This window comes from Garra rufa, chromosome 18 (genome assembly GCF_049309525.1).
Source record: "Garra rufa chromosome 18, GarRuf1.0, whole genome shotgun sequence".
NCBI lineage: Eukaryota > Metazoa > Chordata > Actinopteri > Cypriniformes > Cyprinidae > Garra > Garra rufa.
In genome coordinates, this window is record NC_133378.1 from 18,606,143 (window position 1) to 18,624,785 (window position 18,643).

General features: G+C 35.6%; 1 protein-coding gene across 1 annotated transcript; it reads left to right on the top strand.

Moving 5' to 3' along the window:
• Nucleotides 1–6,057: 6,057 nt before the first annotated feature.
• mfsd4ab (major facilitator superfamily domain containing 4Ab) lies at nt 6,058–18,643 on the top strand. Its single transcript, XM_073822661.1, is given in 10 exon segments — nt 6,058–6,287; nt 7,363–7,561; nt 8,842–9,075; nt 9,157–9,310; nt 10,640–10,770; nt 10,871–11,044; nt 11,828–11,975; nt 17,424–17,494; nt 17,574–17,691; nt 18,504–18,643. Coding segments are annotated over 10 exon segments (1,599 nt in total).

Genomic DNA, 18,643 nt, shown 5'->3' on the forward strand with positions numbered 1-18,643 from the left:
CCTGCAGAGTATTTCTGCGTGTGAGAGAGAGATGGAAAGATTCACTGCGTGAGACAATTAAAAATTCACTGTGGAAGAGTCAAACAATTATTCTGTATACAGATTTCTAATTATCCTCAGTTTACGTTTGTGTACACATTAGTGCATTTGCTGGGAGTGAAAGTGTTGCTAAATGTCAGGCAGGGGAGGAGGGTCATGCCAGCTGCACAACACTGACGTGGCACCCATACCAAATATCAGCAGACATGTCTGGATTAAACTAAGGACAAACGTGTAGGTGTTTGTGAGTTGTGTGCATATAAATAGATCTGACTGAGGAGGAATTAGTCATTTATTATTCAGTTACAAAACTAAAGTTTGACTTGCTGTTTTTTGTCAAGCACTATCAGCAGTAAAAATGAGTGAAATTAAAAAACGTAAAAGAATCATTTCCATAATGAGCAGCGCAATCTACCAAGAGCAGTGCAAATTACCGCCTGCTTTAAGATGGGTTTTTTTGGGGCGTTAAATAATGGTGCAGAATTTAACGTGCACTTAAATTTGACACTTTTTTTGTTAATGTTTTTAAGTGATTAGGTAGTTAAAGTCACTAAGAGAATGATGTAATTTGGGTAATGTTGAAGATCATTTACGTTTATGAATATAATATTGTGCCAATAAAATATTTACATTTTATATATATTCTGTTATGTTTATAATGAGAAAATAACAATAAATCACAAATAGTGAAATCAGTGTCTAAAATGGATTTTGAAGCAAGGAATTTTGACAAGTCAGACCAAAATTTTTTACCAAAGGGGGCATTTTTAAAAAAAGATGATCAATTGACTTTACAATTCAAGTGAGCATTGTTAGTGGGATATACAGTTGAGGTCAAAAGTTTACATCCCCCTTTCAGAATCTGCAAAATGTTAGTTATTTTATCAAAATAGGTGGGATTATACAAAATGCACATTATTGTTTATGTAGTACTGACCTGAATAAGATATTTCACATAAAAGATGTTACATATAGTCCACAAGAGAAAATAATAGTTGAATTTATAAAAATGACCCTGTTCAAAAGTTTACATACACTTGATTCTTAATACTGTGTTGTTGAATGATCCACAGCTGTGTTTTTTTGGTTAGTGATAGTTCTTCATGAGTCTCTTGTTTGTTCTGAACAGTTAAACTGCCCGCTGTTCTTCAGAAAAATCCTTCAGGTCCCACAAATTCTTTGGTTTTTCAGCATTTTTGTGTATTTGAACCCTTTCCCAACAATGACTGTATGATTTTGAGACCATCTTTTCACACTGAGGGACTCATATGCAACTATTACAGAAGGTTCAAATCTGCAATGATGCTCCAGAAGGAAAAAACATGCATTAAGAGCTGGGGGTGAAAACTTTTTGAGTTCGAAGATCAGGGTAAATTCAACTTATTTTGTTTTCTGGAAAACATGTAACTATCTTCTGTAGCCTCTGAAGGGCAGTACAAAATGGGAAAAAAAAAGAAGAAGATATTTATGCGAAATAAGAAAAATGTACACATCTCCATTTTGTTCAAAAGTTTTCACCCCTCGGCTCTTAAAAGAACACTCCACTTTTTTTGGAAATAGGCTCATTCTCCAACTCCCCGCAAGTTTAATAAGTTTTACTGTTTTGAAATCCATTCAGCCGTTCTCCTTTTCTGGCGATATCACTTTTAGCATAGCTTAGCATAGATCATTGAATCCTATTAGACCAATAGCATCGCATTCAAAAATGACCAACGAGTTTCGATATTTGTCCTATTTAAAACTTGACTCTTCTGTAGTTCTATCGTGTACTAATACCGGCGGAAACTGTAAAGCTGAGATTTTCTAGGCCGATAAGATTAGGAACTACACTCCCATTCACAGAAGAGTCAAGTTTTAAATAGGGCAAATATCGAAACTCGTTGGTCATTTTTGAACGTGATGCTATATTGGTCTAATAGGATTCAATGATCTATGCTATAATAAGCTATGCTCAAAGTGATATCGGCAGAACAGGAGAACGGCTGAATGGATTTCAAAATGGTAAAACTCAACTTATTACCTCAGGGGGAGTTGGAGAATGAGCCTATTTCCAAAAAAGTGGAGTGTTCCTTTAATGCATGGTTTTTCCTTCTGGAGCATCAGTGAGAATTTGAACCTTCTGTAATAGTTACATACGAGTCCCTCAGTTGTCCTCAGTGTGAAAATGGGAGATGGATCTCAGAATTATACAGTCATTGCTGGAAAGGGTTCAAATACACAAAAATGCTGGAAAACAAAGAATTTGTGGGACCTTCTTATGAAATGAAGTTAATCTGTTATATAACTGGTATAAAGTTTAACAGATTTTAAAATGCAAAATATACATGTATACATTAAATGTGACACAAATTATATGTGACACAAATGTGTAAAAATTAAATATTTGCAATACACATAATGTAATATTTGCAATAATTAGCACTGAAAATAGTATAAAACATAAATAGTACAAGTCATGGGGAATTTCTCAAACCCTAAAACACTCAATTAATCAATTAATAATTAAAATCATTAACATTTTTTGCACACATATTTTATCATCACCATCATTGAACAAACATTGAAATACATTTATGAATTTGACAATTGTAATATAAAAATAAATACAGTACTTAAATATGTGCAAAATATTTAATAACATATTTGCAAAAGTTGTAATTTGATTATAAAATGGCTTCTCAGTTATAAAATCATCTTCACACGACTTCATTGATTAGATGTCACTATATTATGACATCTAGTGGAGAAAACAAGAAATAGCAATTACCACTAATTATTTGTGATTCACAATCCCATACAACTAAAATCACGATGAAACAAGGAGAAAGAAAGCACACGTTTGTGTGTCACATATAACACGTTTCCTTTCTCATCTCAATTTGCAAAATGTTAACATCTCATGACCTTTTGCATTTCCCATATCCTGTCATTAAAACAATGGTTAGCTGGTGCTCATAGCCAATTGCTCTTGCATATTCATAACATATTCTAGCCTAGATAGTCAAGTCTAAATAGTCATGGCCATATGTGGTATTGAATGAATGCTTGAAAAATAATTAACCTGAATGTTGCATATGTGACTCTATAGCTATGCATCGGATAGTATTGCACTGACCAAATAAGAGAAACAAGGAAGTCAATTAGATCTACTTTTGCTTAAAGGACTTGGAACATTAGTTACAGAATTATCTGATAAATGCAAAAGAAAAGCTTCTTTAGAAATTGTTTTCCACCAATAAATGTATAAATGGATTACCCGTTGTGTTTTAGTACAGCTACAGCAGTTGATGCCAAAACTGCAGGGCAAAATAAAATACACAGGATCTGATTACAACAGAGCGATGCATTAATAATAATTATGGATTTGACAAATTGCAGCCTCTGTTAGACAATCATTTTGCAATCAATTTTATGTGGTCTCTGATGCTTCACAGTCGCGTCACGCTGATGAGACAAATGAGGCCTCCTGCTTTTGTGCTGGCCGTATACTGCGAGATATAAATATATAAACTACTTATTCTCAGATCTTTATAATCACAAAGTACATCCTGCAATTCACAGAATGATAGCTATGTTGAAAATTAACATGTCCTCATTCAGAATGTCAGACGTATTTGAGATCTTAGTCTGCAATTACCTTCCAATAAGTCACTTTGGTTTAGCTTTGGGAAGTGAGAAAGTGTTTAAATGTGTTAATCAATGTCCATTATAAAAACACACACCTGTCATCAGCTTCCACTCCTCTGAGATATGAGACAGCCATTTTAAACACTCCTTAAATCAGATCTCTCTCTGTTTGGGTTTTATAGCATTACTGGCTATTGTTATCTAATCAGACTTGATAAAGAAGAAATCAGCATGCATGTATGCGTGAGCCCAATTTAAATGTTTGAAAATAGCTGTATTGGTGGATCATGGTTCGGCTGCTGACGCACGTCTGTTCATGCAAACTCGCAAACGGGAAAAGACAACCAGGATATGCAGATTTGAGAACACTTTGTTTTGTAGTGCTGTTGCTTGATTTGGTGCAGGGTGCATTTTGATTTTTGAGTTAAGAACTTATAAGAAATTATATGTTTCCTCTTGATCTCACTGTGCTATATACAATGCATAACAATATAAACTTTGCAGAACTCAGTGTAGCTCAACAATGTACAACCTAAAAGTTGCACGTTACAATAAGAGATCAGTGATGAAGCAACAAATATTCTCTGTTAATAAATACAAGAAGTTAAAGTGGCAGACTCTTGGTTTGCAGAACCTTGGGAATCCCTGAATGTGTGGATTTTAAAATACTTGTAATTTATATTATTTATATAATCGTATAGTTTTTCTAATTGCATTTTAATTTTGTATTTCCAAATAACTAAGTGTGATTAATCTGTAAAAATAATTTTATATAAAAAAGTAGTGTTTAGTTACATGCAACTCTTAAATAAATTAAAATATATTTTATATTCTGCATAATAAAGAAAGTCATGCAGATCTGAAACAACATGAAGATGAGTAAATTATAGAAGTTTCATTATTATTTTTATGATTTCAAAATAGTTCTAAATGTGGTTAATATTTTGTATAAAATATTCAATAACATATATGGTAAAATGTTGGAAATATAAAGTCTAAAAATATAAAGAAATATAAATTTCATTATCTTTAATTACATTTTTTATATTCTGCAGAATAAAGAAAACCATACAGTTTTGAAACAACATGAGGGTGAATAAATGATGACATAATTTTTTATTATTATCCTAATATGATTTCTAAAAGTGGTTAATATGTTGTATGAAATATTCTATAACATATATGGTAATGTGTTACAGAAATATAGTCTAAAATATAAAGAAATATAAATGTCGTTATTATTATTTTTATTAATATTTTGCAGAACAAAGAAAGTCATGCAGATCTGAAACAACATGAAGGTGAGTAAATGACGACAGAATTTTCATTATCTTAATATGATTTCAAAATAGTTTCTAAATGTGGTTAGTATGTTGTATTAAATATTCTATAACATATATGGTAATATGTTATATAAATTATAAAGTCTAAAAATATAAAGAAATATAAATGTCATTATTTTTCATATTTTATTTGATATTCTGCAAAATATAGAAAGTCATGCAGTTTTTCAGTATTATTTTAATTAATGTGATTTCAACATGGTTTCAAAATGTGGTTAATGTTATATATATATATATATATATATATTTTTTTTTTTTATTGTCTTAAAAAAATATATATATTTTTTTATATTCTGCAGAATAAAGAAAGTCATGCAGATTTTAAACAACATGAAGGTAAGTAAATGACGACAGAATTTTCATTATTATCCTAATATGGTTTCAAAATAGGTTCTAAATGTGGTTAATATGTTGTATGAAATATTCGATAACATATATGGTAATATGTTTATAAATATAAAGTCTTAACCAGGACCTTATAAGAATAGGTTTTGATGTTTTAAATAGCCTTAGGATGGGTTCCTGGGCCACTGTTTAACAAGTAATATATATAAGTAACACGTAACAAAGCTAATGATTGTCCCGTTGGCTCTCTGGATCATTTTGTAAAATAAACATGAATCAATGACGTTATCCTTGTAACATTGCATTGATATTGAGTTGAGGAGCCAGCAATATAGCATAACCAACCTTTTAGGAATTCATTCCTTGTGTTGAGAGTGTTGAGATCATGCAAACACAATGTTCTACAAAGCATGCTGATGTAATAAAAGTGGTCAAGTCATGTTCAGATTATCACATTCTGATCCACGACTCTCATTAAAAATCGAAATCATTGACAGTTCAACTGAAAATCATTGACGTTTCGAAGAGCTCTGTTGAGAGTTGATTTCTGGGCATGAACTTCAGAAGCATCGCACAAAGGTTCATGAAATGGGAGGAGTGAAGGAATATAAAAGTGGGAAATGATCTGAAAACCAACCGAAAGAAACATCCAGGACTCAAAGAACTACAGCTGTGAGTGGAACTGGTTGGAGATTTTCACACTATGTTAATTGAAGAGCGTATATTAACACTTTTCAAAAGGAACTGTCAACATACACTGACATACTGGAGTGTGTTCTTCAGCTTTGGATTGAGCATAGCCTTTTTGGGGCCTACAATCCAAGATCTGAAATGCCAGACTGGCTCCACGTTACAGGAGATCACCTGGGTGTTCTTCTCCCAGCAGTTCTGCTTGTTCATCGGCAGCTCGACTGGAGGGGCTTTCACAAAAACGTGAGTAAAGCGATGAGTCTCTGCAGGAAAAAGGATGGACATCTGCATCAAGATGAATGCTCCATTGCTCAGACACAGTAAAAGGCTGCCAGAGTCCATTACACTTCTGTCTGGGGACTTTATGCACTTCATGGTCCCTCCTTTTCTCTTTTCAAGTGTTCGCTCCTTACCTTAAGAATATCAGATGTTTGGTTAACTTTCTATTATGGACGTTGTATTTACTGCAACATTTTATGTCAGCTTTCAGTCTGAAACTTCTTGACATCCCCAACAGTCTAATAAAATATGCTTTCCAACTGTCACCATGTCTCTCACACAAAGAGAAAATTGTGACCTCTGAGCTGTGAAAAATGTAAAAAACCTTTAAAAAGTAATACGAAATGTATTTTTGCATTTTGAAATCACATTAAATCTATTTAAAAAAATAATCATATTGAATGTTTGTTATAGCTTTATGTCTACTGTATTTTATGGACACTTGGCCACTAGAGCTGCACCATTTGGGAAAATGGAATTTAAATGTAAATTTTCTGTCAAAAAATTTGATTTTTTGATTCATATAAATAAAAAATAAATTAAAAACAGTATAAATCGCTTTTATAATATTTCGCTATAACATAAAAGAGTATTTAAGAAGACTATTTTCATATTAATTTTATTTTACATTGCACCTATACAATTACAGTACTAAAATTTCTGTCTTAAAATCTTAATTTTCAAACTTTTAACCATCAGATTTTTTTTGAATGGAAAAACGGCTCTTTTATATGTAAGAATACAGTTCTGTGCTTCATTCTGAAACACCAAAAGCATATCTTTATTTTGATTAATCGTGCAGCAGCACTACTGACTGTCTGACTAGCTGTCAGACACATGAAAGCACATAAAAAACTCAATTTAAGACTCTCCTTGAAGTGCAGATGAACATCATGTTGTGGAATATCAAGTGGTGAGCTCACTTAGCTGCTGCAGACTTAAATTTAAGTATTTGTAATTGGACATCAAAATATGAGAAATAAAGAGGGAAAATTAACAAGTAATCAAGCATCCATGCTATTTGTTGTTGTGTTCACAGGTTGTTTGGGGCCCTCATCGCTCTCTTCCTCTCCACACTCATCATCTCTTTGGTTTTTGCTATCGTACCACTTTGCTATAATGTGCTGTTGCTGGCGATTGCTATGGGAGTGTCAGGTCTGGCGATGGGAATCATTGACACTATTGGTAACATCCAACTGGTGTCCATTTATAAGAAAGACTCTCCTGTCTTTCTACAGGTGAGGAAAGACATTTATCTTCATATACTTATATCACTCAGGAGAGGTGCTAGTCCATTCATACAGTTCTGTACAATGTTTATTTCAACTAGTTATTTTGGCAGGTGCGCATGTGCTACTAAAATACAAAATAGAGGGTTTGCACTTATGTCATGATTTGGTCAGTTACCCAAATGTGTGGCCATATTGGCGATACTCGAATGTAAACAGCAGCATGGATTTCACGATTAATGTACTATTAAATACATTGTTCTGCTAATTTCTGCTGTCTGAACCATGGAAAAAATGTGTGCAAGCTGCTAAATCATAAAGAGAAGGACTTAGTAATCAGGAAAGGGTGTAATATTTTGACAAACTGAAGTTAATAGGTGGTAAAGATACATACGAGCAGTACTGATTAAGATATTAGCCTAATATTTCACCTAGCCGTTTTTCCCGAACAGTTAAACTGCCTGCTGTTCAGGTCCCACAACTTCTGTTTTTTCAGCATTTTTGAGTATTTGAATTGTATTGTGTATTGACTGTATGATTTTGACATCCATCTTTTCACACTGAGGACAACTGAGGGACTCATATGCAACCATAAGAGAAGGTTCAAACACTCACTGATGCTCCAGAAGGAAAAAAAACAAGCATTAAGCTGAAAACTTTTGAACAGAATGAAGATGTGTACATTTTTCTTATTTTGCCTAAATATCATATTTTTTTCTTTTAGTAATACCCTTTAGAGGCTACAGAAAATTCCAAATGTTTTCACCCCCCGGCTCTTAATGCATGCTTTTTCCTTCTGAAGCATCAGTGAGTGTTCTGTAATAGTTACATATGAGTCCCTCAGTTGTCCTCGATGTGAAAAGATTAATCCCAAAATTATACATTCATTATTGGAACAGGTTCAAATACACAAAAATGCTGGAAAACCAAAGAATTTGTGGGAGTTTAAGGCAGTTTAACTGTTTAGGACAAACAAGGGACTCATGAACAACTACAACTATTTCTTGTGGACAATAAGTTAATATCTTTTATGTGAAATATCTTATTTAGGTCAGTACTAAATAAACAATAAAATGCATTGTGCATGATCCTTCTTATTTTGGTGAAACAATTAACATTTTGCAGATTCTGAAAGGGGGATGTAAACTTTTGACTTCAACTGTAAGTGTGGTTTGGACAGGGACATAATTAAACATGTTATTTATTTTATAATTAATTGTACAAAATTGACACACTAAATTGCCAGCTCTAAATTGTGTTTCCTGTCTGTGCCTTCACTCTTTTTCCAGGCACTGCACTTCTTCATTGGACTCGGCGCTCTGTTGAGCCCTCTGATTGCAGACCCTTTCGTATCAGAGCGCTGTCTGGGTAGTAATAGTACAGAAAATGCCACAGAGATAATTCACCACTTCAGATCCAGCTTCAGGTCACCTGTAATCCTTTCTGAAAATTCCCCGCACTCAGAGCCAGTGGAGGCGAAGGCCAACGTGGCGTATGCCTTCTGGATCATGGCTCTCATAAATGTAAGCTGATGCCTAGCCCTGTGTGTGTGGTGTAGAAAATGTCTTGGGTCTCTGTAAGACCTCAGTGTTTTTCTCTCCTAGTTGCCTGTGCCGATTGCGGTTTTTGTGTTGATGTACCAAGAGAAGCTACTTCCCTTCTGCCCAAATCGCACACCACGACTGCTGGACAAAGATGAGTTGGCCATGGAGACTAAACCAAAAGAAGGCACAGAAATATCAGAATCAGATGATGCAGGTATAAGTTTAATTTAAAGAACAGGTAATTTGGTATTTTAAAGTGTCTTAATATTGTTTTGGAGTTCCCTACAACAGGTTTAAATGCATCTAAGGTCAGAAAACATTGTAATATTTTCAGAATATACATTTAATGTTACAATCATTTTGCAATGATATTGAAACGATTTGTTCGAATCAGTTCTGAGCTTAAGGTATGTAAACCCCTCCCTTCCTTTAGCTTATTTTGCTACGATTGGTCAGCTGGCCAAGTCTGTTGTGATTGGTCTTTCTTTATACAATGCAAAGTAATTAGCAGGCAGGGATTATGCTAATGTGTTACTGAGTGATGTATATTGGTATCGTTAAGGCAGTTCAGAGTCAACCTTTTCTTTGAAGAGACAATATTGCTATTCATCATGCACTTTTTTTAACAGCTTTGCAGACTGTTTACATTGAAGGATTGCTACGTTGCAAACTGCAAAAAATATATTTTTTCGAAAACCCATATGACCTGCTCGTTAACACAATAACATTTAATGGTTAGGAAAGAAGGTTTACTAAGGTTGCGTTTATTTGAGCAAAACTACAATAAAACAGCAATATTGTAAAAGGGAAACCTGCATATTAAAACTTGTATGTCTTAACATAACATAAATTATTATCTCTTACTGAAATATGTAGTAGAAAGCCCATAAAAGATTTATGTTATATAAAAAATCCATTTAGTTTTATACCACAGCTACTGAAAGAGCTTATAGCTGGCGATGGATGTAAGTGTAGGCTTAAACCACATGCCGTACCCCTGGATATCAAGTGAAATCCACACTGAGAAACTCCTTCTGTCGGGTTGGTATCTAGCATTTCTTGTCTTTGCCGTTTGTAAGCTCTTTCAGTAGCTGTGGTCTACTAAAATCTCATAGGCATCAGGGCTGAAGTGGAGAGAACAAAGACCCGGGTCTTTAGGAAGTTTTATTCATCCACAGGCATCTTCCCGGTCTTTTCTCCTCTTCTTATCACTATGAAAGCAGTGAAGACTTACATTGCTTCTCTTGTTGTCCATCAACTGAAAATTACAACCAAAACCCACACAATATGGCATCGTATCAGTATATTATATTCCAAATTGTGTTGCGGTAAAAATAGCTACAGGTAGCGCCAGTAGCTCACCAAGTACAACCTTTTGATGTCATCTAAATAGTCCAAAATATGTATAAATCAATTTGTAATTTTAAAATTACGTTGACCTTTCATGGGTTTTCTATACATATTTCAGTAAGAGACATCATTTATGTAACATTAAACCATACAGGTTTCAACTTGTTTTACTTTTTTATTGCATTCCCCTTAGGTTCTCATCATGGAGGACATGGAAACGTCTTTAGCTGCTGTATGAATGGTAGCTTGCATGGGTTACCAGTCACATTTTTTGGTATCCACATCTTAGGCGGTTTGGTGTTATTCATGACGGAAGGCATTATGGTGAGTGAGCTCAGTGAGACTAATTATTTTGATGACTACATTTTTCAGAACTATAAGTTTATTAAAACATTCATTCCTGTCTTTTGAACCTCACTTTTAGGGTGTCTACGCTGGCTTTGTTTATACGTATGCTGTTTCAGCTCCCATGTCTCTGCACTCTAAAATGGCAGCATACCTAAACTGTATCTTCTGGGCAGCAGTCACTGCTGGACGATTGGTGTCCATCCCGCTAGCATATCGCTTCAGACCTGTGCATCTGCTTGTTGTGAACATGGTAATCTGTTTTGAAACACTGTAATATAGTATATAGAGCTGATTATTACTTTTGTTCACATCCACCCAAACTAACATCATTTTTACCATCACACTGGTCTCTTGAAGAAGTTGCACTTCCAGAACAAAAATTGACAGATAATGTACTTACCAAGATGTTCATGTCTTACTTTCTTCAGTAGTAAAGACATTTTGTTTTTTGAGGAAAACTTTTCAGGATTCCTCTCCATATAGTGGTCTTTTATTGTGTCCACGAGTTTGAGCTTCCAAAATGCAGTTTAAATGCAGCTTCGTCTGGCTCTAAACGATCCCAGCTGAGGAAGAAGCGAAACAGTCTGTCATTTTCTAAACAAACTGACAATTTACATACTTTTTTAACTTCAAATGCTTGTCTTGTGTACTGCATGAACTCTGTGTATTCTGGTTCAATACAGTTGGGATAAGTTCAAAACTTCAAAATCGTCCTACATCGCTGTTTTGTCTTTTTATTGGTAAAGGGTGTTTGATCTTTGCATGTTCACTTTGTAAACACTGGGTCAGTACTTCTGCAGCAATGTAGGACGATTTTGAAGTTAAAGTAGAAAATGAGATTGGAGTTTTTCAACATACCCTAACTGTCTTGAACCAAAATACACAGAGTTACACAGAGCTAGACAAGATGCATTTGAGGTTAAAAATTATATAAATTGTGATTTACGGTTTTGCTAGCTAAGAGCCTTTTTTTCTGAATGAATTATAGATTAAGGATTGTTGAATATGGATGCTCTCTGTTCTGTCTCCTAAGGCTGGTGTGATTGTAACATTGCTGCTGTTACTGATCCTCTACACAAACAGAGTATTTCTGTTTGCTGGGACGACCTTGCTCGGGCTTTTCATCAGCAGTGTTTTCCCCTGCATAGTGGCTTACATCGAGGACATCCTAGAGTATCGCGGTAAATTACACACAAACATACATCATGTTTTATATCATGGTGGGGACCTTTAAAAGCATAGTTCACCCAAAAATGAAAATGCTGTCAATAATTACTCACCTTCATTGCATTTCAAGCCTGTAAGACCTTCAATCATCTTCATAACACAAATTAAGATGTTTTTGATGAAATACGAAAGCACGTTCAAGGCCTAGACAAGTAGTAAGGAGATTGTTAAAATAGTCCATGTGACATCAGTGGTTCAACCTTAATTTTATGAAGCTACAAAAATATTGTTATGCGCAAAGAAAACAAAAATAAAGACTTTATTTAGCAATTTCGTATCTTCTGTGTCAATCTTTGACGCACATTCATGAGGTGTCCAATGTAAAGTAAAGACTAATTATCATTTATAAATGCTAATAAATGTTTACTAATCATTATTACCATTATGAGCAGCATCTTAATGGCAAAAGGTGTCCCAAATGAACTGAACTTACTGAATTTACACATATTTAAAGTGCCCCTATTATGCCATTTTAAAGGTAGTTAATATTGTTGTAATAGTCTCTTAAAACAGGTTTACATGTATGCAAGTTCAAAAAACACTTTAGTTTTCTCCAAAATTAGATTTATTTTTACCCCGTTTCTAAATGATTCGTAAACGACTCGTGTGAAGCAGTTCGAAGAATCAGTCTCTCTAAACCCCTCCTTTCAGTGAGCCCTCACTGCTGTGATTGGTCAGATGGTGCAGTCCTTTTGGATTGGTCTACCGCTACAGCGCAAAACGAAACGCCCATTGGCATAACTGAATGACAGCTGCGGAGACCTGTTAATGCATAGAAAAGATAGCCTCGATTTTACCCTATCAATTCGAGCCGGAGTCTGACGATGAAACTGTTGAAGTGTCACATCGACAAGAAACTGTTTTGCAAGCACGACCGGAGCAGGACGTTTCTCAGTGGGTGTCATATGTTAACTGTGGACAGTGTTTGCAATTTGCTTTTGTAAGCGAACCGGGCACACCTCTACGTTGTGAACTTCAACACTGTACAATCCATAACACTGCGTTAAGCCATTGTTTATCATTATCATTACTTAAACTAATAAGGCAGACAGACAGTCAAGCTGCATCAATCACAAGACTTTTTAGACTACATTGCACTCACAGCTGAACAACAGAACTACAGAAACGCAAGTTAGCCGCTTACCAAGACATGTGCGGGGTTGTTACACACCATAACGTACACAAAGACGTATTTTGAACGATCGCTAGAAAATACAATTATTAATCATACTTACAGGTAGAAGTTCAGAGGAGCAAGCCGGTCCAAATAAACTGGGCACTGATCCATTTTTTAAAACCAAGCTTTGGTGAATCTCGCGTTGTAACGTTACTCCCCAAGATTGGAAAAGCAGTCATCAGTAAAATGACGCGAACACAACACAAGATTGGCATTGGACTGCTGAGGTGTTGAAAAAATTAATGTTAACCACTGATAGTTTCATCTTTTGGAAGGGCATATAAAACAAATTCACTCTCACAGGCTGTCACAGCGCAGGGCGTCTTCTTGACATGATGTAATCCACGTGAAAATGGTAGGCCTGCTGTTTGTGGGCGGGCAAGTTGTTCGCGAAATTGAATGTGGGCGGACATTACGCAAATGTGTAGCTCGTGACGTGTGGCCGTTACAGAAAAAAGATTCGAATTGCTGACGACTCGTTTAGGCGAATGTGAGCCGACTCTTTTTTTTGATAGACAAAAACTTTATTTATAGTGCACTGTCGGCGTCACAACTTTGCAGATAGTTTATGTTCACATACAGCTACATGACACACTACATGAAATATCATATTTGAAAAGGCATAATAGGGGCACTTTAAAAAACATTTATTATTCAGTTGTTCATGTTTTTGAGTTACCCAATTTATTCATTATTTGTAAAGGTTTACTAATCATTCAGTACCTTTTTGAGCATGGCTAAGCTGCTGTAACAATGTTTGCGTAAGGGTGGTTAGTTAAGTTTAACTAAATGCTTGCTTAGGACACAACACACATTTACTTACCTAAGTAATTTGGTTACAAAACATGTTATTATTTCCTCAACGGCATTTCTTGAATCAAACATCAACAGGAGAAGACCAATCAGTTTCTCAAGAAAATACTTGTTCATTCATCAAAACAATGTAATATAAATAGAACTGACTCTTATAGTAATCATTTGTAGAACACCCTGTAGGCTTCTGATCTCGTAAAGGATTAGTTCACCTCCAGAATAAACATTTCCTGATCATTTACTAACCCCATGTCATCCAAGATGTTCATGTCTTCCTTTCTTTAATCGAAAAGAAATTAAGGTTTTTGAGGAAAACACTCCTGGATTTTACTCCATATAGTGGACTTCAGTGGGAACCAGCCGTTTCAACGCAACTGCGTTTAAAATATTCAATCTAACCCCAAAGAGTGATGCTGTGTCCCAATTCGCCTACTTATACTATGCACTAAAAGTATGTACTCTTTTTGTGAAGAAAAAGTACATACTTTTAAGAATGTAGGAGAATAGTAGGCAAACTTTGGGACATACTACTTCGTCATAACTGCTTCTTTAATGGACGCTCTGTTGCTTAGTTACCTGAATTCTGTCACGGTTTAAACTGCCCTGTCAATCATCACAGTTAATATTTATATACATTTTGTTTCATTTAATTTCCTACCGTATTAGAGAGAAATGAAGAGGCACTTTCTTTCACGAGTCTTTCATGCTGAGGACTCTGCTCTTGTGTTTGCAAAATTATGCATTTAAACGTTAATGACCAACCCTATCATTATAAAAGTTCATAATGTTGCTGCACATGAAATATAACATGGATAACATTAAATAAATGCATTTTTTTATCAGATTACACATTGATTATTTATCACTCAAACCCCTTTCTCTACCTGTCCGTTGGTCTCGCTTATCCTCCATGTTTGTAGTTTTTTAACACTTTTATGCGTGTTTGTAGTTCTAATCGAATCCTTGTTCATCGCGCAATGTGTTGTGGGCAATATTAGCCGTTAGAGTGTGCATTGATCCGCACTTCGAATTCCGAAGTTAAGTAGTAGACCATCCGGGAATCTTTGGAATACTTTTTAATTAAGCATACTACGATTTGGGACATACTAATTCTATTTTCGAATACTATTTAGGACGGATAGTATGCGAATTGGGACGCAGCATGAGTTTTTTTTAGGCGACCGTTATTTTAGAATTTTCGCATTACTGTTTCCATGGCGACGTGTCATGTGACACACCGCAGCCACAATAGCACTGTAAGGGGCCGTTCACATGGTGCGCCTAAAAACGCGTGGAAAACGCTAGGCGGGCCGCTTTCTTCCTTATCAACAAAGCGCTCGGGCGCTTGTGCTCCGGAAGCGTCTGCCGTTTCTAAGCAACCATCAGCTGCGCTCTAGCTCCAAGCCTATCTGTCTCAATGCATTGTATCTTCTATTAGCAGGGGCAGCCGTGGCCTAATGGTTAGAGATTCGGACTTGTAACCCAAAGGTTGCAGGTTCGAGTCTCAGGTCCGGCAGGGATTGTAGGTGGGGGAGTGAATGTACAGCACTCTCTCCACCCTCAATACCACGACTGAGGTGAGTCCCTTGAGCAAGGCACCGATCCCCCAACTGCTCCCCGGGCGCCGCAGCAATGGCTGCCCACTGCTCCGGGTGTGTGTTCACGGTGTGTGTGTGTGTTCACTACTGTGTGTGTGCACTTGGATGGGTTAAATGCAGCATTCCTTGTATGGGTCACCATACTTGGCCTCACTCACCCCCTTTCCTTTCCTTTCCTTTCCTATTAGCTCAAAATAATGGGGGACTGACAAATCATAAAGTTCAGGAAATCCCCGGACCACAATGATGAGCTGCTCCTCCATGTTTCTGCTGAGGTTTCAATGTAACGAAAAAACGTGAGGAAGCTGATTGGTTGGTTCATGTCACATGGCCTGCGGTGCGCTTGCGGAATTCTGAAAAGTTGAGATGTTTTTATCTCGATGTGGCGCGGACGCGCTTGGAAAAACGAGCGCGTCGCTTCCATTATGCGCGCGCAAGCCGCGCGTCTACATTTGAAATAACGAACTTGAGCGCAAAAGACGCTACATGTGAACGGCCCCTAAGAAACTTGGATCACTTTTATTTAGTTTTTCCTTTGTTATTATTAATATTCACAAGCATGCTCACTATATTATGAAATATCTGATATTCCGATTTCGAAATATGTGCAAGTAAATGTATTTAAAAGTTGAAACACTTTTATAATGACCGCATTAGTTGATCTATACCGATCTATATAAGAAGAAAGTGAACTTTATAGTTACCTACACAATCTGTATATGATATCAATAAAATATGTTGTCAGAATATATTTGTAGGATCATTATTGCCGCTTCCATAGACATCAGTGTGTATTTTACAAACTATAAATGTATGGTTTTGTTAGTACGTATGTGTATTTAAATGTCTGAAACCTAAAATAAGCATTATATGGTTGAAAACACTAAATATTTGTGATAATATGACAAGATCTGGCTCAGCGCCAGCCAAAGCGCCAAAACCGATTTGAATTCAGCAGCTGATGACGTGATGCGGCGAAAGTTCGAATCACACCGGTGTGATCGTACACTTCAGGAACCAGCAGACAAATCACACCGGTGTGATCGTACGCGCTAAAGGGTTACAAAGGCTTTACATGATCCCAGCGGAGGAATAAGGGTCTTATCTAGCAAAACGATTTTCTACAAAAAGGGCGAAAACCCCCCAAAAATCTAATTTTCTCCTCCAACTTTAAAAATCGTTCAAAATCATTTTTCTTTTACCTTTTTTTGTAAAGGGTGTTTGACATTCTTTGCATGTTCGCTTTGTAAACACTTGGTTGGTACTTCCACCTACATCATGTGACCTTTTTAACATGATTATGTAATGCGTGAGGTCAAGCTAGTGTAAGACGAGCATTTGTGGTTAAATTTTTTTATTTTTATTTTTTCAGAAAATGACAGATTATTTTGCTAGACAAAACCCTTATTCCTCGACTAGGATCGTGTAGACCCCTTTAAAGCTGCATTGAAACGGCAATTTGGACCTTCAACCCATTGATCCCTATTGAAGTCCACTATATTGTGAAAAATCCATGAATGTTATCTTCAAAAACCTTAATTTCTTTTCGACTGAAGAAAGACATGAACATCTTGGATGACAAGGGGGTGAGTAAATTATCAGGAGATTTTATTCTGGAAGTGAACATATTCTTCAACCAATACCACAAAACCTGTCCCTAACCTGTAAGTATTTTCATTTACATTAGGCTTAAATAATGATCTATTAATGATAAGCACATTATCGCAAATTTCTATCTATCTGAATATATATTAACTAATTATCCGTTAAGTATTATATAATGATTTCATAATGAAAGGTATTTACTTCTTCAGGATGTGCATCAACAGTCTTAGTGACAACTGCTGGAATGGGTGAGATGACATTGCAGGTGTTGGCTGGATCAGTAAGTACTTAGGCTCCTTTTTTCACATTTGGAAATGATTTTCTAAGAGTTTAAATAACCCTGAGCAAATTCCTTCTAGCTAATTCAGAAAAAAGGCACTTACAGTTTTTTGGTGTGTGGTTTGGTCATTGGATGCCTTGGTTTCATCTTCCTCCTCAGTGTGATCCTGTGCAACCACTTCCACAGAAAACTCACAGGTAAAACAAACTTACATGGTGATAATTTATTGCTTAACTGATGATTTCAATACTGTTTGAGTAAAGTGAACAGTGTTGGGGGTAACGCATTACGAGAAACACAAGTTACGTAATAGTTTACTTTTTCCAAGTAAAGAAGCGCATTACTTTTTAACTGACAAGAAAATATCAGTTACTTTTTAAATACTTTAAAGCTCTCCTCTCCCCATTTTGAGAAAAATTGTGAGTAAGATACTTTAGTTCTAGAATAAATGTGAACATGCATTAATTCATCTCACTCACTATAAAAACAGATACAGTATTCCTCAAAATGAATGAAAACAGTGAAATTCTACGCAAACCTGCAATAATTAAATATGTTAAATAATACAAATATCCTTTATGTATTTAGTCCCAATTTATTAACCAATGTCTTTGCTGCCGACCTTCGATGATCCAGTTCATCTATACTAATAAGCTAAAATTACTTAAAATAATCCAACATTTGTTTTCCCCTTTTTTATTGCTGAAGAGTTGACATTTTTTCTTCTGCGGTATACTGTACAGACAGGAATGAACTTTTCTCTGAGGCTGAGGCTTTTCGTGTAAAAAGGCTTTTACATTTGAGAAAAATATGACTTTTTATACTAAAAACAAACAAACCAGATTTAAAAAGTAACGCAAAATTAACGTAACGTACTAATGTAACTAGTTACTTTTTTTAGGGAGTGACTCAATATTGTAATGAATTACTTTTAAAAGTAACTTTCCCCAACCCAACACTGAACGTGAACAACATTTTTTGACTCTGTCTCAATGTGTTCACCCTCCAGGAGCATCTAAAAAAGCAGCCATGGTGGAAGCGCCATCAGAACCTGCTCCATCTGCTTCAGAGAAAGCCGCACCAGAACAGAAAGTTGCTGTAATACACACCGAAACAATTAAATGTGACTCTGGATGAGACCATTTGTAG